Genomic DNA, 16,004 nt, shown 5'->3' on the forward strand with positions numbered 1-16,004 from the left:
AAATAAAATCAATAACCCAGAAATACAAATATGAAAGAAAAAATAAGGAGATCTGTACAAAAAAGATAGCTTTTTTGGTTGATATTAGTCGCATGTTATTTTAACCTTCAAACAGATCTAGTAACTGCTGGACTTCACATCTGTCATTCCATCCATCCAAAATTCCTTTGGTAGAAAACTTCCATTTAAAGTGTTCATGGCTTTTATGTAATGTAATGATTTCATATTTGGATAATGTTGAGTTGTATTGTATTATCAATTTTAACATTTGCTGTGTAGCCACTTCCTCTTTGCTGATGGTTTGAAAGTTGCATTACTTATTGTACAATGAAAATTTTCTTCAAACTTTTCTTGGCTTCTATGAAAGGGAATGATTTTATATTTCGTCTCCTGCTGGGTAATATTAAGCTACTTGATGTAAATCTCAGTTCCGACTATGCATGAATTTATTTCCCAAAAGATTCCTGTCAGTTTTATATACAATATAAATAACCAATACCCTTGATATGTGTGCATTACCTTAATACATCCTGTTGGAAAGATGCGTGGTTCCGTCTTCAGGTGATTCCTCCTTCCTCTGCTGTTTCGGTGCTGTCCACTACAACCTCCAGAGGTGCGCCGACTAGGGTGATCAAGTCCCAGCCCGAAACCACATGGCTATCCATCCCTGCCTCTACACTTTACTGCTTCCACTGTTCTGACCTTTTTCTCCATAACCACATTGATGCTGCCTATGCCTCTTTACACAAGTTACCAATCAGCTTACTTCTTTCCGCTCCAACAATACCAAGTGCTCTCAATGCTGACCACATAGATTGTCCAACAAACCCTCTGCTTCCCACTTCCACTGGAAATAACCAAACCCTCCATCCATTGTCTCTACATTCTGCAAGTAGGTCTTGATACTTCAATCTCTTTCTTTCGTTGGCATCTTCTATTCTTTCTTTCCATGGCACAGTTAGTTCCAACAGGATTGCCTGTTTTGTTGAGGCGGACCAAATGACGATGTCAGGTCTCTGGTTTGTTACTGCAATCTGTGGCGAGAATTGTAACTTCTGCTTCAGATCCACCAAAATTTGCCAATCAGTTGCTGTTACCAGTAAACAACTATATAACTATGTTATAAGATAATAATTTAAAAAAAATAAAATACACTACATTAAATTTATGCAAATCAACTTTTTCAGATTTGAGAAGAAAAAAAGACAGAATAACTGGTTTATAAAAGCAGCAAATGAAATGGACATTGAACTAGATGATCGACATTTGTATCCTATTTTTTAATCAGAAAAAAATAATACTTCTGGGGTCAGTTCACAAAAAACTTAAAACTAAGATTGGTCTTAAGTCATGAACAAATCAGTATAATTACGATTAATCTTAGTCTTAATTTTTTTTGGTGAAATCGACTTCTGTACATTAAACATCAATTTAATACAATGCTCAACTTTTGCTATGTATATAAAACAAAGCCATGTTTTATTCCAATAGTACATAGGGGGCACATCATTTTTATTTGGTTGAAGAGTTGAGTTGGAAATCAATATGGACATTTTTGTTAGTGTTGCATGCTTAAGAAGTTAGATTAAATCATTTTAAAAGAAAGTTTAATCACTCTTGCAGAAATGTAGGTCAAAGTAACCAAAAAGAAGTTAAAATGTGTTTTATTTTGTCAAAGGATGATTGTAGTGAAATATTAAAGGACAAAAGAACTGAATTTGAAAATGAAAATTGAAATGATTATCATGCCATGCTCTTTACTTTATACTGAGCAAAAGCAAGGTTTCAAATATTGACAAATATAATGCCTTTCCATTTTTAAGACGAGCATAGAGCATGGCATAAAATTTCTTAAATAATCAACAAATTTAAAGTCTTAAAATGAAAAGTGAGTCACTGTGCTACTTTAATGAAAGTTAAAGAAAAGGTGAACCTAGCTTAGATTTGATTAAAAATATAATTGTTCTGTTAAAACCTTAACCACTAATAACAGATTGAATGATATAGGGGACAGTCAGGAGCAATCTCAACATAAACATCATATGAAACAACTGAAACAGGAATTGAATTCACTACTGCATTCAACCTTGACCTCCAAGACATTTTCTGGCAAATACCCAACAAAAACTGGGAAGCTTATGATGCCTGAGGAGTCCAGTAAGTATCTTTAAATTCAGAAATTATTGCGATGTTTTTATTAATGCGAAAAATGCGACAGGTTTATAATTGCAATAATTTGAGCTCATATTTTTCAATTTGATGAATAATAAAACAGAATTTTTCTCAATATCGCAAAAATTAAAATTGCGTTTTAGTCTAAATGACAAAATTGCAATAATAATAGCACGCAATAATTTCAATATTTACAGTATGTTATTCTTATCATCTTAACAGTTTGTAATTCTTATCATCTTTACAGACTGGTACTTTTTTCACATTTGAGGTAATTTAGAGATATTCGAAACTTTGAGAACTTTAGTCAAAGACCAAGCTACTATCAAACATGGATGCCAGTACTTAAAATAGAAACAAGAATGTCGTCGTAACTTGCATAGGTATCAAACTGTGGTAAAGACCAATCCAATTTAAATAAATGCACAGTACTGTATTAATACTATAGTATAGAAACCAGCCTGGTATGCCAATGATTAATTAGACATAAGACAGGTGCAAACAAATGCAAGATGTTCAAACATTTTAACTGGCACCAACCTTCACACCACTATACCAGTTTTACAGTTAACAAATATTAGCAACAGCCCTGTAACCATAACTTTCATTTTATGATTATTTTACTAGTACTTTTAAAAAATCTTATGACAAAAATTTCAATATATCATGAATTAACAGTTGTAAAAATGATATTGTGTTTATTTTACAGAAAAAGGAAGCGATGCTATCTCATCTGTGAAGAAAGATAAGAAATCACAAGAGAAGCTCATACAACAGATACAGAAGGAAAGAATATTAATGTCAAAGGCATTGGACAATAAAAAGAAAGAAAAACAATCTAAAAGACAACAAAAGAAAAACAAAAGAAAAAATAAAGAGTCTTAAACAATTTTTTTCTATGAATATTATTTCTCACATAGTTAACATTTTAAAGTTGTCGCATAACTATTGCAACAAAGATGAGCATGTATCATAATGTAAATGCTCACTTCTAATTTTAGAGTTAATATGAAAATAAGGGGATAAAGTATGATTGCTAATGAAACAACTATCCACCAAAGATCAAATGAAGAAGATATAAGCAATTTGTAAAAAAATCCTTTTCTAAAACTAAAGGTGATTCAATCATTGTTTATCTAACTGGTGCATGTTTGCCTTGATACAGAGTCAGAGAACTTGCAAAGGATTCTTATATTGTTGATACTGGTACATATTTTAAGAACACACATTTGTCTAAAATTTGTTGTTTTCCTTATGAAAAAAGCTTATTAATTACGTATGAAGAGGGCATTGTAGTGATTAAACTGGCCTTTGGACAGTAGTATTGACTTGAACTTTGTAAATGACGTTTGTCTCTATCTTAGGGATCATTGTTTGGTCAGGTCCTGATCAGTGGCGGACCACTGACTGCCTAAGAGGGGGCCCTCTCCAGTCATGCTTCACTGATTCCCTATATAAGGAACCAAATTTTCCCCAGAAAAGGAGGGGGCAGGCCCCCTGAAAAACCCTCTAAATCCACCTCTGCTGATAATGCTACTTTCCTAGTCGTATAAGTTACTATCATGTTATTCATAATATTCAAAAGGCTAAAGCTCCAACCAATAAGTCTTTGAAGTACACAACTCAAACTTTAATTGCTCCTAATGATATGAATATGAACAAATCAGTTAAAGGGGTACTAGCTACAAGATATATGAAAATTCTAATATATTAATTTTTTTGGCTTAACCATTAATGAAGTGCAAATAGTGAAATAACAATTCCCTTTTAGCAGCCAATATGGTTCAATTTTGTTAAAATCAGCCAAAAACATTGATTACGAAATTATTCACTTGCAAGTGAATAATTCAACCTCATTGAATCTGTATTCATGTGAACTTCAATTTAACCCCTTACCTTGAGATGGACAACACATGAATTTTATGTGTAAAGAGAATGTCAACATTGAAAGTGAAACAAAAGAAAATCATTTGATTGATTGATTCGATCCACAAAAAAAAATATTCTTATACAGGTAAAAAAGATGATAAACATTTATTTGTCATCTATAATATGAAATTAAATATACCTAGAATAATTAACAGCACGAATTTGCTTAATCTATTTATATCTATATTTATATTTATGTTTACATCGCTTATATGGTCATCGTATGACTTTAGAGGTAATTCGATAATTAATTAGATGGCGTCTAGACTAAAATACACATGAAAGGAAGCTACCTATTATCATGCCCGTGCCTTGTAAATTGTTTGATTTAGACTTTTAATAGTTTGGATAAATGTTTTACATCGTTATAAATCAATTATGAGAATTTGATTAAAATCGGTGAACATGAATTTGACAGCTAGTGCCCCTACTCAATTTACTTCAATATAAAAGAATGCCATTATTTTTACTGAAAATTCAGAAATTATCATGTCATATATTACTGTGATTTTTAGAGAGTGATAAAAAATGCCAGATTATTTATTTGATCGAGAAAAATCTTATGGCATCTGAAGGTCACTGCATATATATGCTTGTTAGATTCAGGCAAGTTCAAGATTGATCTAGGATAGCACATAAAAGGATAATAGCATATACATGTACCAGAAATATTGAGCCATGCACACCAATCACAAACACTGACAAGGACAACAAAAAAAGCATTGCATGGCCCAACTTGGTACAGGCATAAAATGTGATAGGGTTGATCCTGTTTTACATGTACACAAACCTCCCCATTTGCCTATCTAGTCCATATTATGTAGTAGTGAAACATACGATAAAAAACCTACACAGTCGAGCTACCAACAGAATGATCACTAACTAGGAGAAGAATAAATGATGACATATAGTTGGGAAGGCATAATCTTGGCTTACTACTGTATGAAGCTAGCCTAGGTAGCATCTAGCATGTCAAGTGATTGTGTAAGAAGAGATTGAAACCAGTCAAATACTAAAACTAATTAGAAACAAAGTGACTAAAAATCAAAATTCACAACATATTTTTAGTTTGTAAGATCATCATCTGATGATGATTAACAGCAAAGGGTAAACAGTCAACATCAGAATAGAAATTAGATCTGTATCTATAATGGGGAAACTTTATAGCAATGTTTTTTTGTACTCGCAATAACCATACATGTATGTTGTTAAGGTCAAGGAACAGTAAATAGGCAATGTCGCAGATTTTTCTAAAATTTTGCATACAACCATGACTTGTTGAACTACAATTGAAAATCGAAAAAATAATGCATTTGTTTTTTTTTTATCTGAAATATTACAGATTGATTTTTTTTCAATATGAGTGAATAATTGAATAGATAGCATATAAAATTGGAGAAAAATCTTCTAAAATGTTGGTTTAAAACATCAAATCTCTAAATCTACTCCATAGATTTTTCTTAAAGAACTATATTGTGTTGACAAATACATTTCTGTTTTATTGATTTGAAATAATCATATGGTCACCAACTTCCTTTTTTGTCTATTAATCAATTTGTTACCTTGTTGGTAGTAAAAAACGTCAAAAATCAACATTTTACGGACTGTAACATATGACGTTACAATTTTTTCGATGCTTTGAGGCCTTTTTTCACCAGGAACACGACTGAATGATGTATACCATAAAAACAAAGTCGGTGACCCTATCTTTATTTTGCACCATTAAAACAGAAATTTATGTATCAACAACTTATAGTTTTTTAAGAAAAATCTATGAAGTAGATTTGATGATTTAAAGACAAATTCTCGAAGGGTTTTTGCCGCTTTTATGTGCTTTCTTTACAAATGTTCACCCATTTTGAAAGAATTAAATCAGTAAAATTTCAAATGATAAATGAGATAAATGCATTATTTTTACAATTTTCGGTTGTAGTTCAAAGAGCCAAAGTTTTACGTAAATCTGTGACATTTACTGTATCTTGACCTTAAGGAATAAGTATTTTGTTTAATCCTGTCCAAAATGTTTTGAAGTAAACTGTAGCTGAAGTTTTACATTTCATTAATTTCTATAATTAAAGTTCAGGATATTCTGAAATATTTTTTGATGCTCATACCACATCTAATCACACTGTTTTGAATGCAGGAAACATACTTTGTCTTGATCCAATTTAAAGAATCAAAGAATAAAAATGCAAATAAACAACAAAAGAAACATTTAAATATTTGAAAATTGAAGAAAGAAAGGTCTAGTACATAGCAGGGTATTATCAGCTATCATTGGTAAACGTTGTCAAGCTAAACTTGCCACTTAATGTTGCCAATCAAATGATCCTTATTTACCAATTCATTTAATTATAGACCAATAAAGGAACCCTGTGGTACTCCTTTAAAGTCTTCTATCACACAACTTATTTCCTTTCAGCAAGCCAATGAATTCATGACCTATATAACCTCAAATGTGGGGCAGTTCATTACATATATATGTTACAGTGAATTTGTATAATCAGTGATTATGTAGAATCCCTGATTTTTCAGGGATTATGTAGAATCACTAAAATCATTAGTGATTATACAGATTCCCTGAAAATTACCAGTGATTTCACATAATCACTGATAATTTTAATTAGTATTCTACAAATTCCCTAATATGATTTCAGTGATTATCAATAATTAAAAGCTCCAAAGATGATGAAACAAATTAACATAGACAAATTATCATTTTTTTCTTATTCCTTGAAAGTTTAAGTAAACATGCAGTCTTCATTCCTGATCTACTATTTGATTCTTAAGTGATTAGTTTTTTCCTATATATTTTATCCAAGTGTTGAACCTCATTATGCTACTAACAAATAAGCTCAGCACAGGCACTGGTGTTGCCTGGGTTGAAGAAAAACGTATGCTCAAAAGTTAATGCAAATTGCGAGGAAAAACAACATATATCTCAAACCAATTCCACAAGTGGTTCCAGGAAAGGGAGATCCTTGCCATATAGCAATGGACTCCTGCTCGGATCTTTAATACAAGAAATCAGTTTGAGGTTGCTGATTTCCCTTCATTGGTACCTTCAGATGTTTGTGCTGAAAACTCTATTTCTCTGAGACGTGCCGTAAAATATGATTGGATATGGAGGACAAGGTTTTTTAAATGTTGATATTGTGGTAAAAACAAATATGAATTTAATAGATATACATGTAAAAAAACAGGACAAATGTGTAATAGTCGATGCCATCCAAATCTAGTTTGTAAATAAAATGTTTATTTTTAAAATATTGTGCATAAAATTAACATTTATCAAAAAGATTGTACGCGTAAAAATAGTTTTGATGACAATTTCAGTTTAATTCATATCTCAACCTAAAAACAATTGCTAAAACAATACGATAAAAAAAAATAATCATTATGCAATTTAATCATGTTAATATTTTAATACTAACTTCATCAACCCGCCCTTGTGGGCTCGCTTGATATTATTTATACTGATACAGTAAATATCAAAAAGGGCTCGCTTGATATTATTGCTGATAAAGTCAGTATTAAAAACAAAACATCAATTATACAATAAATATTGTGCTTATCATTTAATTATATTGTGCTTATCATTTAATTATGCCATTTAATCATGTTAATATTTTAATACTAACTTCATCAACCTGCCCTTGTGGGCTCGCTTGATATTATTAATACTGATACAGTAAATATCAAAAAGGGCTCGCTTGATATTATTGCTGATAAAGTCAGTATTAAAAACAAAACATCAATTATTCAATATATATTTTGCTTATCATTTAATTATATTGTGCTTATCATTTAATTATATTGTGTTTATCATTTAATTATATTGTGTTTATCATTTAATTATATTGTGTTTATCATTTAAATATTTTTGTGTCTTTCATATTAATATATTATGCCTAACGTTATACAATATTAAGGGTATTAGTCTGATATGAGCCAGTCCATGAGAAAAGGTACACAAACAAAAATTTTACGAAATTCTAAAAAGTGTGCATAATTATTGGTAGTAGACTTGTGATTTATAAAACACATTTACTTTTCCTCATATCCTTAAGCTGTGAGCTACACGCACCTGCAAGTGTTGAGACCCCCCTTTAGTTTTATCAAGATTTTTAATGACTTATTTCATATATTTCAATCATTTTCAAAGTACAGTTTAAATGGCTTGATTTGCCAATTGATAATGTTAACCCCGGTAGCAGTGGGGATAAGGCTCTCGCTAACGATGCAGATATCAATGCAATCAGACCGGGCAACGGTATGAGTCCCGTGCAACGACGGTTGATTTATATAATATTAAATAACTTAACTTAACTTAACTTAACTTAACTTCGGTTGATTTATATAATATTAAATAACTTAACTTAAGTTAAGTTAAATTTCAATTTCTAAAACACAAGAGGTCATAGTTTTTGTATTTTCCCTCATGTTTTGATATTGTCTTACTTTCCTTAAACCGGTAAAACTGAAGAAAATTATTGACTTTTGTCTCTCTAGTGTCGTAAAATGTTAAGTTTCTGGTCGGTATAGCAAAAGTCCGGGGAACAAATGATTTTACACTTGCTCAAATACCAAAACATTCAGATATTTCTACGTCTTTTGCTGTTTTAATTGACAAATTCGGGATAGAATTGACAATCTTATGAATGTTTACATTAATGTAATATACATATATTTTAAATAATATAAAACATACAGGAACAAATTTACTGTCAAATTTTAGAAAGACACCTTATTATTACTAAACAAACAACCCAATAATTAAGAAAAATAAAAAAATTTAAAAGTTGGATAAATGGGAAGACACCGTTATATATCTTAGTATCATTTCAGTTATTCTGTATAATCCCTGACGTTTTTTCTAGTGATTATACATAATCCCTGAAAATTGTAGTGATTATATATAATCCCTAACTAACCAGTGATTATACATAATCCCTGAAAATTTTAGGGATTCTACATAATCCCTGATTATACAAATTCACTGTAACATATATAGATATTGGATATGTGCCAATGACACAGAAAAAAAAACATGGAAAAAAACAGAAAAAGGTCGACACCAAGCTTGTCTTCAGCAATAGTCAAGTATCTGTTCCACAAGTCTAGCCCTTAGTGTTGATAAAAAGATATGTGAATATTTCAAGATACTTCAAAATATCTGCCATCAACACCAACTTTTTAGAAGGACTATCAATACTAAGATGTGATACTTGTAACACCTTTTTATACGACCGCAAAAATTGAAAATTTTTTGGTCGTATATTGGTATGATGTTGGCGTCGTCGTCTGTGTCGTCGTCCGAATACTTTTAGTTTTCGCACTCTAACTTTAGTACATGTAAATAGAAATCTATGAAATTTTAACACAAGGTTTATTACCACAAAAGGAAGGTTGGGATTGATTTTGAAAGTTTTGGTCCCAACATTTTAGGAATTAGGGGCCAAAAAGGGCCCAAATAAGCATTTTCTTGGTTTTCACACTATAACTTTAGTTTAAGTAAATAGAAATCTATGAAATTTTGACACAAGGTTTATGACCACAAAAGGAAGGTTGGGATTGATTTTGGGAGTTTTGGTTCCAACAGTTTAGGAATTAGGGGCCAAAAAAGGGCCCAAATAAGCATTATTCTTGGTTTTCGCACAATAACTTTAGTATAAGTAAATAGGAATCAATGAAATTTAAACACAAGGTTTATGACCACAAAAGGAAGGTTGGGATTGATTTTGGGAGTTGAGGTCCGAACAGTTAAGGAATTAGGGGCCAAAAAGGGGCCCAAATAAGCATTTTTCTTGGTTTTCGCACCATAACTTTAGTATAAGTAAATAGAAATCTATGAAATTTAAACACAAGGTTTATGACCACAAAAGGAAGGTTGGGATTGATTTTGGAAGTTTTGGTCCCAACAGTTTAGAAATAAGGGGCCCAAACGGTCCAAAATTAAACTTTGTTTGATTTCATCAAATATTGAATAATTGGGGTTCCTTGATATGCCCAATCTAACTGTGTATGTAGATTCTTAATTTTTGGTCCCGTTTTAAATTGGTCTACATTAAGGTCCAAAGGGTCCAAAATTAAACTTAGTTTGATTTTAACAAAAATTGAATCCTTGGGGTTCTTTGATATGCTGAATCTAAAAATGTACTTAGATTTTTGATTATTGGCCCAGTTTTCAAGTTGGTCCAAATCGGGGTCCAAAATTAAACTTTGTTTGATTTCATCAAAAATTGAATAATTGGGGTTCTTTGAATATGCCAAATCTAAATGTGTATGTAGATTCTTAATTTTTGGTCCCGTTTTCAAATTGGTCTACATTAAAGTCCAAAGGGTCCAAAATTAAAAGTTTAACAAAAATTGAATTCTTGGGCTTCTTTAATATGCTGAATCTAAACATGTACTTAGATTTTTGATTATGGGCCTAGTTTTCAAGTTGGTCCAAATCAGGATCCAAAATTATTATAATAAGTATTGTGCAATAGCAAGAAATTTTCAATTGGACAGTATTCAGCAATAGCAAGAAATCTTCAATTGCACAGTATTGTGCAATAGCAAGAAATTTTCAATTGCACAGTATTGCGCAATAGCAAGAAATCTTCAATTGCACAGTATGGTGCAATAGCAAATATTTTCAATTGCACAGTATTGCGCAATAGCAAGAAATATCTAATTGCACAATATTGTGCAATAGCAAGAAATTTTCATATTTTCAATTGGAGTTATCTTTCTTTGTCCAGAATAGTAGTTGAATCAACTTAAATCATTGCTTTATACAATATACAATGTATATTCACTTTTACTACCAACTGATAAATTAAAACAATCTTTACCATTCAGTGATAACAAGCACTTTTTTTACATTTTAATATGTATTTAAATGAGTAGTTATTGTTGCAAACTCCATTAGAAATTTGAATTGAGATCAGTTTTGGAATAAGGGAAAGGGGGATGTGAAAAAAAAATTGGGGTTGGGGGGGTTGGGGGGGGGGGGTTCAATTTTTTTCATTTCAGATTTCATAAATAAAAAGAAAATTTCTTCAAACATTTTTTTGAGAGGATTAATATTCAACAGCCTAGTGAATTGCACAAAGCCAAAAAAATTTTTAAATTCATTAGACCACATTCATTATGTGTCAGAAACCTATGCTGTGTCAACTATTTAATCACAATCCAAATTTAGAGCTGAATCCATCTTGAATGTTGTGTCCATACTTGCCCCAACCGTTCAGGGTTCAACCTCTGCAGTCGTATAAAGCTGCGCCCTGCGGAGCATCTGGTTACCTATACTTTCAACATATTAAAAATCAATCATAGTCAGTGATTTTAGAAGAAGGGGCATTTCCGTGTATGCACTCTTGTTCATTTTAAAGTTTGAACAAGAGTGCATACATTGAAATGCTCCTTTTCCATGTTTTTATTTTCTGTGTTACAAGTATCACATAAACTTAACATTATCAATGATCCCTGAAAATGAGGTCAAGGTCAGATATACACTGCCAGACAGACATGCATTATTATTCTATTCATCAAATATAGTACACATTGCTAATAGTATCCATGAAATAGACAAAACCATGAAAAATTAATACAGACCAATGAACTATAAAAATGAGGTCATGGTCACTGAGATGATACATACCAGACATGTAGACCTTACAATATTTCCCTACACATAACAAAAAAAAAAAAAAATGGTTGACCTATTGCTTGAACATTAAACAATGAATCTAAAGCTTAAATAAATCCTGGCAGACAGACATGTACACATTTTATAATCATTCCGACACCAAATATAGTTGATTATTGTAGTATCTGAAAAGAGGACCAAACTATTGACAAATGAACAAAATATGTTGCTGAACATTAAATGTAGACTACATATAAATACAATAAACTGTAAACAGCTATCATGATCATTTTATCACAAAAATGTGAAAAACCGAAAAAAAAGTATTGCCGGAATTCCTCACGGCGTCATCTCCGGGTTTGTACAGCATTTATTAAGTTCCCGCGAAAATTGCGCAGGTAAGTTGAAGTAAGGTAAACACTAAAACATGATGTTGTAGTTTAAAATCATTTCAATCGAGATACAAGATGTGTTTTCATGATAAACTTTTCAATTATGTCACCTGTATATTATGAAATATTGAGAACGACACCCGTTTTCCGTCGCATGAACAGCCACAGGAGTTTGAAATCCTATCAATAAGCGGGTAAAAATATACCAAAGGTGTGATGTTAAAACCCTTCCTAAAAAGGGGGAGGGCCCTTTACCATTGCATTGTATGAAACATTACAATATGTCTGTAATGTTTTTAATGAACAGTTGTATTATGGGAATGAATCAAACAAATCTCCATATTAATAATAATTAAGGTTGGTTTAATCAAGATGCTGTCTAAAATGGTTTGACAATGTCTTGAGATAAATAGTAAAATCGTTTATGTATCTGTTCACTATTTGACAGATCATCAGATAAAACACATTAAGATAACATGTTCATTTATGGAGCAGAACCCAAAAGGATTTGTGATTTTCAATCTTTATTTTTCCATTTCACCTGTTCTTATTTGAACCTCCCCTAAACTTCAACAATGGTGTAACTGAACAAAATAAGAACAAACTGTAAACATCAGTTGGAAATGGCTTTACTGATCAGATCAGCATGAAACACGAAAAAAAAAATTTAACCTAAAGACAAAAGGCACCAAGTACAAATCTTAAAGAGTACTCACAGTTGCTGAAACCTTTTTCAAAGCCAATAACAGCTAATAAATAAACCATGTTTGCCCAGCCTAAAGTGTCATTCAGCAAACAGCCAATTGATTAAATTAAGTGTAAAGACGTCAGAACAGTCTCAGAAAAGCATTTCCTTGTGTAATGCCAAAATATAAGTACATTATAAGTCTCAGCATCATCAACAAACGCTTGATTAGTTTATTCTTAATGTATTATCCTGTGTGGTTATACACTTGTAAAAGCACATATCCCTGTGATGACTGAACTTCTGGCTGTTTACTATAACCTTTATGTTTCAAAAGTGTTCAATAATTTACTGCCACAATATTTTGTGTGTCTTTCAAATTTTTATTTACTTTAATAAAAGTAAAGGGGTATATAAGGGCAATAAAACAGCAACCCAATAAAGTAAAACTTAAAAACTGTTTATTTAAATTTGGATGTTCTTGCAATAGTCATATCTCAAAGATTGCATTAAAATTCTGTGCAACTTTAACAAATATTTTTAGTGAATATTTTTAGTGAAAATTTATAGTGAATTCTATTTTTTAGTGAATATTTTTAGTGAAAATTTATTGTGAATTCTGCCTACCAACCATGAGAAAAAGTTTCCTAGAAGTGAATGCTTAGTTTTATAGATTTCAACTTGTTTGATTAATAATCGAAAATGTATTTTTTTTATTATCTCCCTTTAGTCATTGATCTGGATTATATATTTTACAAAGATTAAACAAACGATGTCAGATTAATTGAATTAAACAGAACCTTTTGTTGACCTTTTGATAATTGTACATTTACATTAATAGTTGCGATTGTTTGTATAAGGAGGGCTAATGATTAGAGTGTCACATCCACTGTGAACTGGCCAGCTGTTTCCTGTATTATGATATTAGATATAAAAACATGAGTATTGATTAATTGTCTACCTTGTGTAGATTTGATTGTAATCCAGTTATCAAGGTATGGGTTACTATTAGCTTTGTATTCAAATGGACAACAGCTCCATATGTCTCCATATTTGAATACATGAAAGGTTTATAAATTTTCATATCATAAACTCTCATTTTGTGATCAGATCTATATTCATACAAAAAAATGTAATTTTATAGATCTGTGAAGTAAAATCACAAAGCAGTTCAAAAGCAAACAACAGAGTTTTTCATTGTATTGGAGTTCAAAAAATGTAAGCATCTTATTTTAAGTTTATATGTGTAAGGTAGTTGGTGATATATTCATAATTACTTGCTCCCATATTATGTCAGATCAAAATAAGGAACACTGAACCAAAAGATAATATAAAAAAGAAGATGTGGTATGATTGCCAATGAGACAACTGTCCACAAGAGACTAAAATGACGCAAGTCAACGTACGGCCTTCAACAATGAGCAAAGCCCATATCACATAGTCAGCTATAAAAGGCCCTGATATGACAATGTAAAACAATTCAAACAAGAAAACTAACGGTCTTATTTATATTAAAGAATGAACGAAAAACAAATATGTCACACATAAACAAACGACAACCACTGAATTACAGGCTCCTGACTTGGGAGAGGCACATACATAAATAATGGGGCGGGGTTAAACATGTTAGCGGGATCCCAATCCTCCCCCTAACCTGGGACAGTGGTATAACAGTACAACATAAGAACGAATGGCATCTCGACTTACAAGAGTATTTTGAATGGGCAGACAGAATTGTTAAACTATTACTTTCGTGCATTTATTGGTACAAGGGATTAATGTATAAAAAAAAATTTAAATAGATTTTGGAACATCATGAATATGGCTGATATAACAAAAAAAAAGGGGTTTAGTAATACTGACTGACACTCTGCATCGTTCATGTCCTTGAATCAAACATTCTAGGTGATGCTGCTAGTTCCAAAGTACTTTATTAATGACCTTTAATGCCCCTTTTTTATTGGCCAATGTTCTTGTCCAGCTGTCATTAGATGAAAGACTTGACACTTAAAAGTCCTTGTATGGTAGATTGACAACCTAACAATTACAACGGATGATTGTAATCAGATTATATAGTACATGGTATCATTTGGCAGCATATCTGATTTCAGCCGCCAGTTAACAACATGGTATCATTTGGCAGCATATCTGATTTGAACCCACCAGTTATCAATTCATTTACAAATAATATCATTATAAGTTGGTCTTAATGAGATTCACTTAGTGACTCAGTTTCAAAATAACAAGCTTTTCATAACACTACTCACTAGTATATATTGATAGAAGATTATTAAAGGGACCAAAAGAGCAAAAAAAAATATATATAGGTCAATGTGCTTTTTCATATAAGACCAATAGCTGTAAAAGGTCCTTTAACAAAATTTAAGCAGATTCTTGATTTTCTTTCTTTTGATTTGAGACCCGAATAATATCCATGCTAATATAAGGTAAAAGACGGAGTCGTCCTTTTCCCACCATATTTTAGAAATCAAACATCTTGAAAAGGAGCTTCATGACATAACAATATTTTTAGCTTATTTTGATCCATAACAAATGCTCTTTCGGCATATAGTATCAATTTTAAATTCTTGGTTTATTTAATTTCACCTAAGTACATTCTTATACCAGCTTCACACATCAGCGTACATAGCTCGGACAGCACCGGGTGTGTTAAAAAATCTTGTACGCTGCCAATACGCTAATAATCTTGAATGAATTCAACCTGTCAATCATATCTGTAATGTGTGCACAACGAGCTTTAAGCGTACCCAAGCATTTATCAGGCGTTCAAGAAAGGTATGTGGGCTTATGCCTGGCGTTTGTCTAACATAGATGGAATGCACCCTACGATGGGAAAAAGTTTCATGAACATATTTGAGACGCCTCCCTGTCGTATCCTGGACGTTCTGTTATGGAGTTTTGTTACAAACACACCTGCATACGTTTTAGTTAAAGTCGAACGATCTTTGAGCGTATACAACGTGCCCTAAATGTGTCTCAAACTTATCTGTAGTGTTTGAACGCGCTTGTAGTGTTTATTACGTGCATGTAGCGTTCAGGTATATGCTAGACACACATTTGAGCTGAATGAAAATTTTTATGCTGCATAAAAATTTCCTCAAATTGTAGTGTCCACTAAGCATATACCTTTGTATTTTGACATACTTCAAACTTATGCAATGCACAT

General features: G+C 31.6%; 2 protein-coding genes across 7 annotated transcripts in view; both read left to right on the plus strand.

The window, feature by feature from the left end:
- Positions 1–3,061, plus strand: part of LOC143054800 (ATP-dependent RNA helicase DDX24-like) — a 29,258-nt gene extending 26,197 nt beyond the window's left edge. For both annotated transcript variants that reach the window (XM_076227859.1, XM_076227867.1), the window contains exons 15-17: positions 1,188–1,268; positions 1,994–2,157; positions 2,882–3,061. In XM_076227859.1, coding sequence (XP_076083974.1) covers positions 1,188–1,268; positions 1,994–2,157; positions 2,882–3,057 — 421 coding nt within the window. In that variant the 3' untranslated portion in view covers positions 3,058–3,061. The remainder of the gene's footprint in view (positions 1–1,187; positions 1,269–1,993; positions 2,158–2,881) is intronic.
- A 10,954-nt stretch (positions 3,062–14,015) lies between these two features.
- LOC143054828 (adhesion G protein-coupled receptor L2-like) overlaps positions 14,016–16,004 on the plus strand; it is a 60,558-nt gene continuing 58,569 nt past the window's right edge. For 3 of the 5 annotated variants that reach the window (XM_076227881.1, XM_076227904.1, XM_076227898.1), the window contains exon 1: positions 14,017–14,035. The gene's annotated coding sequence lies outside the window, so the exon portion shown is untranslated. Of the gene's footprint in view, positions 14,036–16,004 lie in introns of all 5 variants that reach the window. The other 2 variants (XM_076227912.1, XM_076227922.1) reach the window with 1 other exon arrangement.

This window comes from Mytilus galloprovincialis, chromosome 1 (assembly GCF_965363235.1).
Source record: "Mytilus galloprovincialis chromosome 1, xbMytGall1.hap1.1, whole genome shotgun sequence".
Classification (NCBI taxonomy): domain Eukaryota; kingdom Metazoa; phylum Mollusca; class Bivalvia; order Mytilida; family Mytilidae; genus Mytilus; species Mytilus galloprovincialis.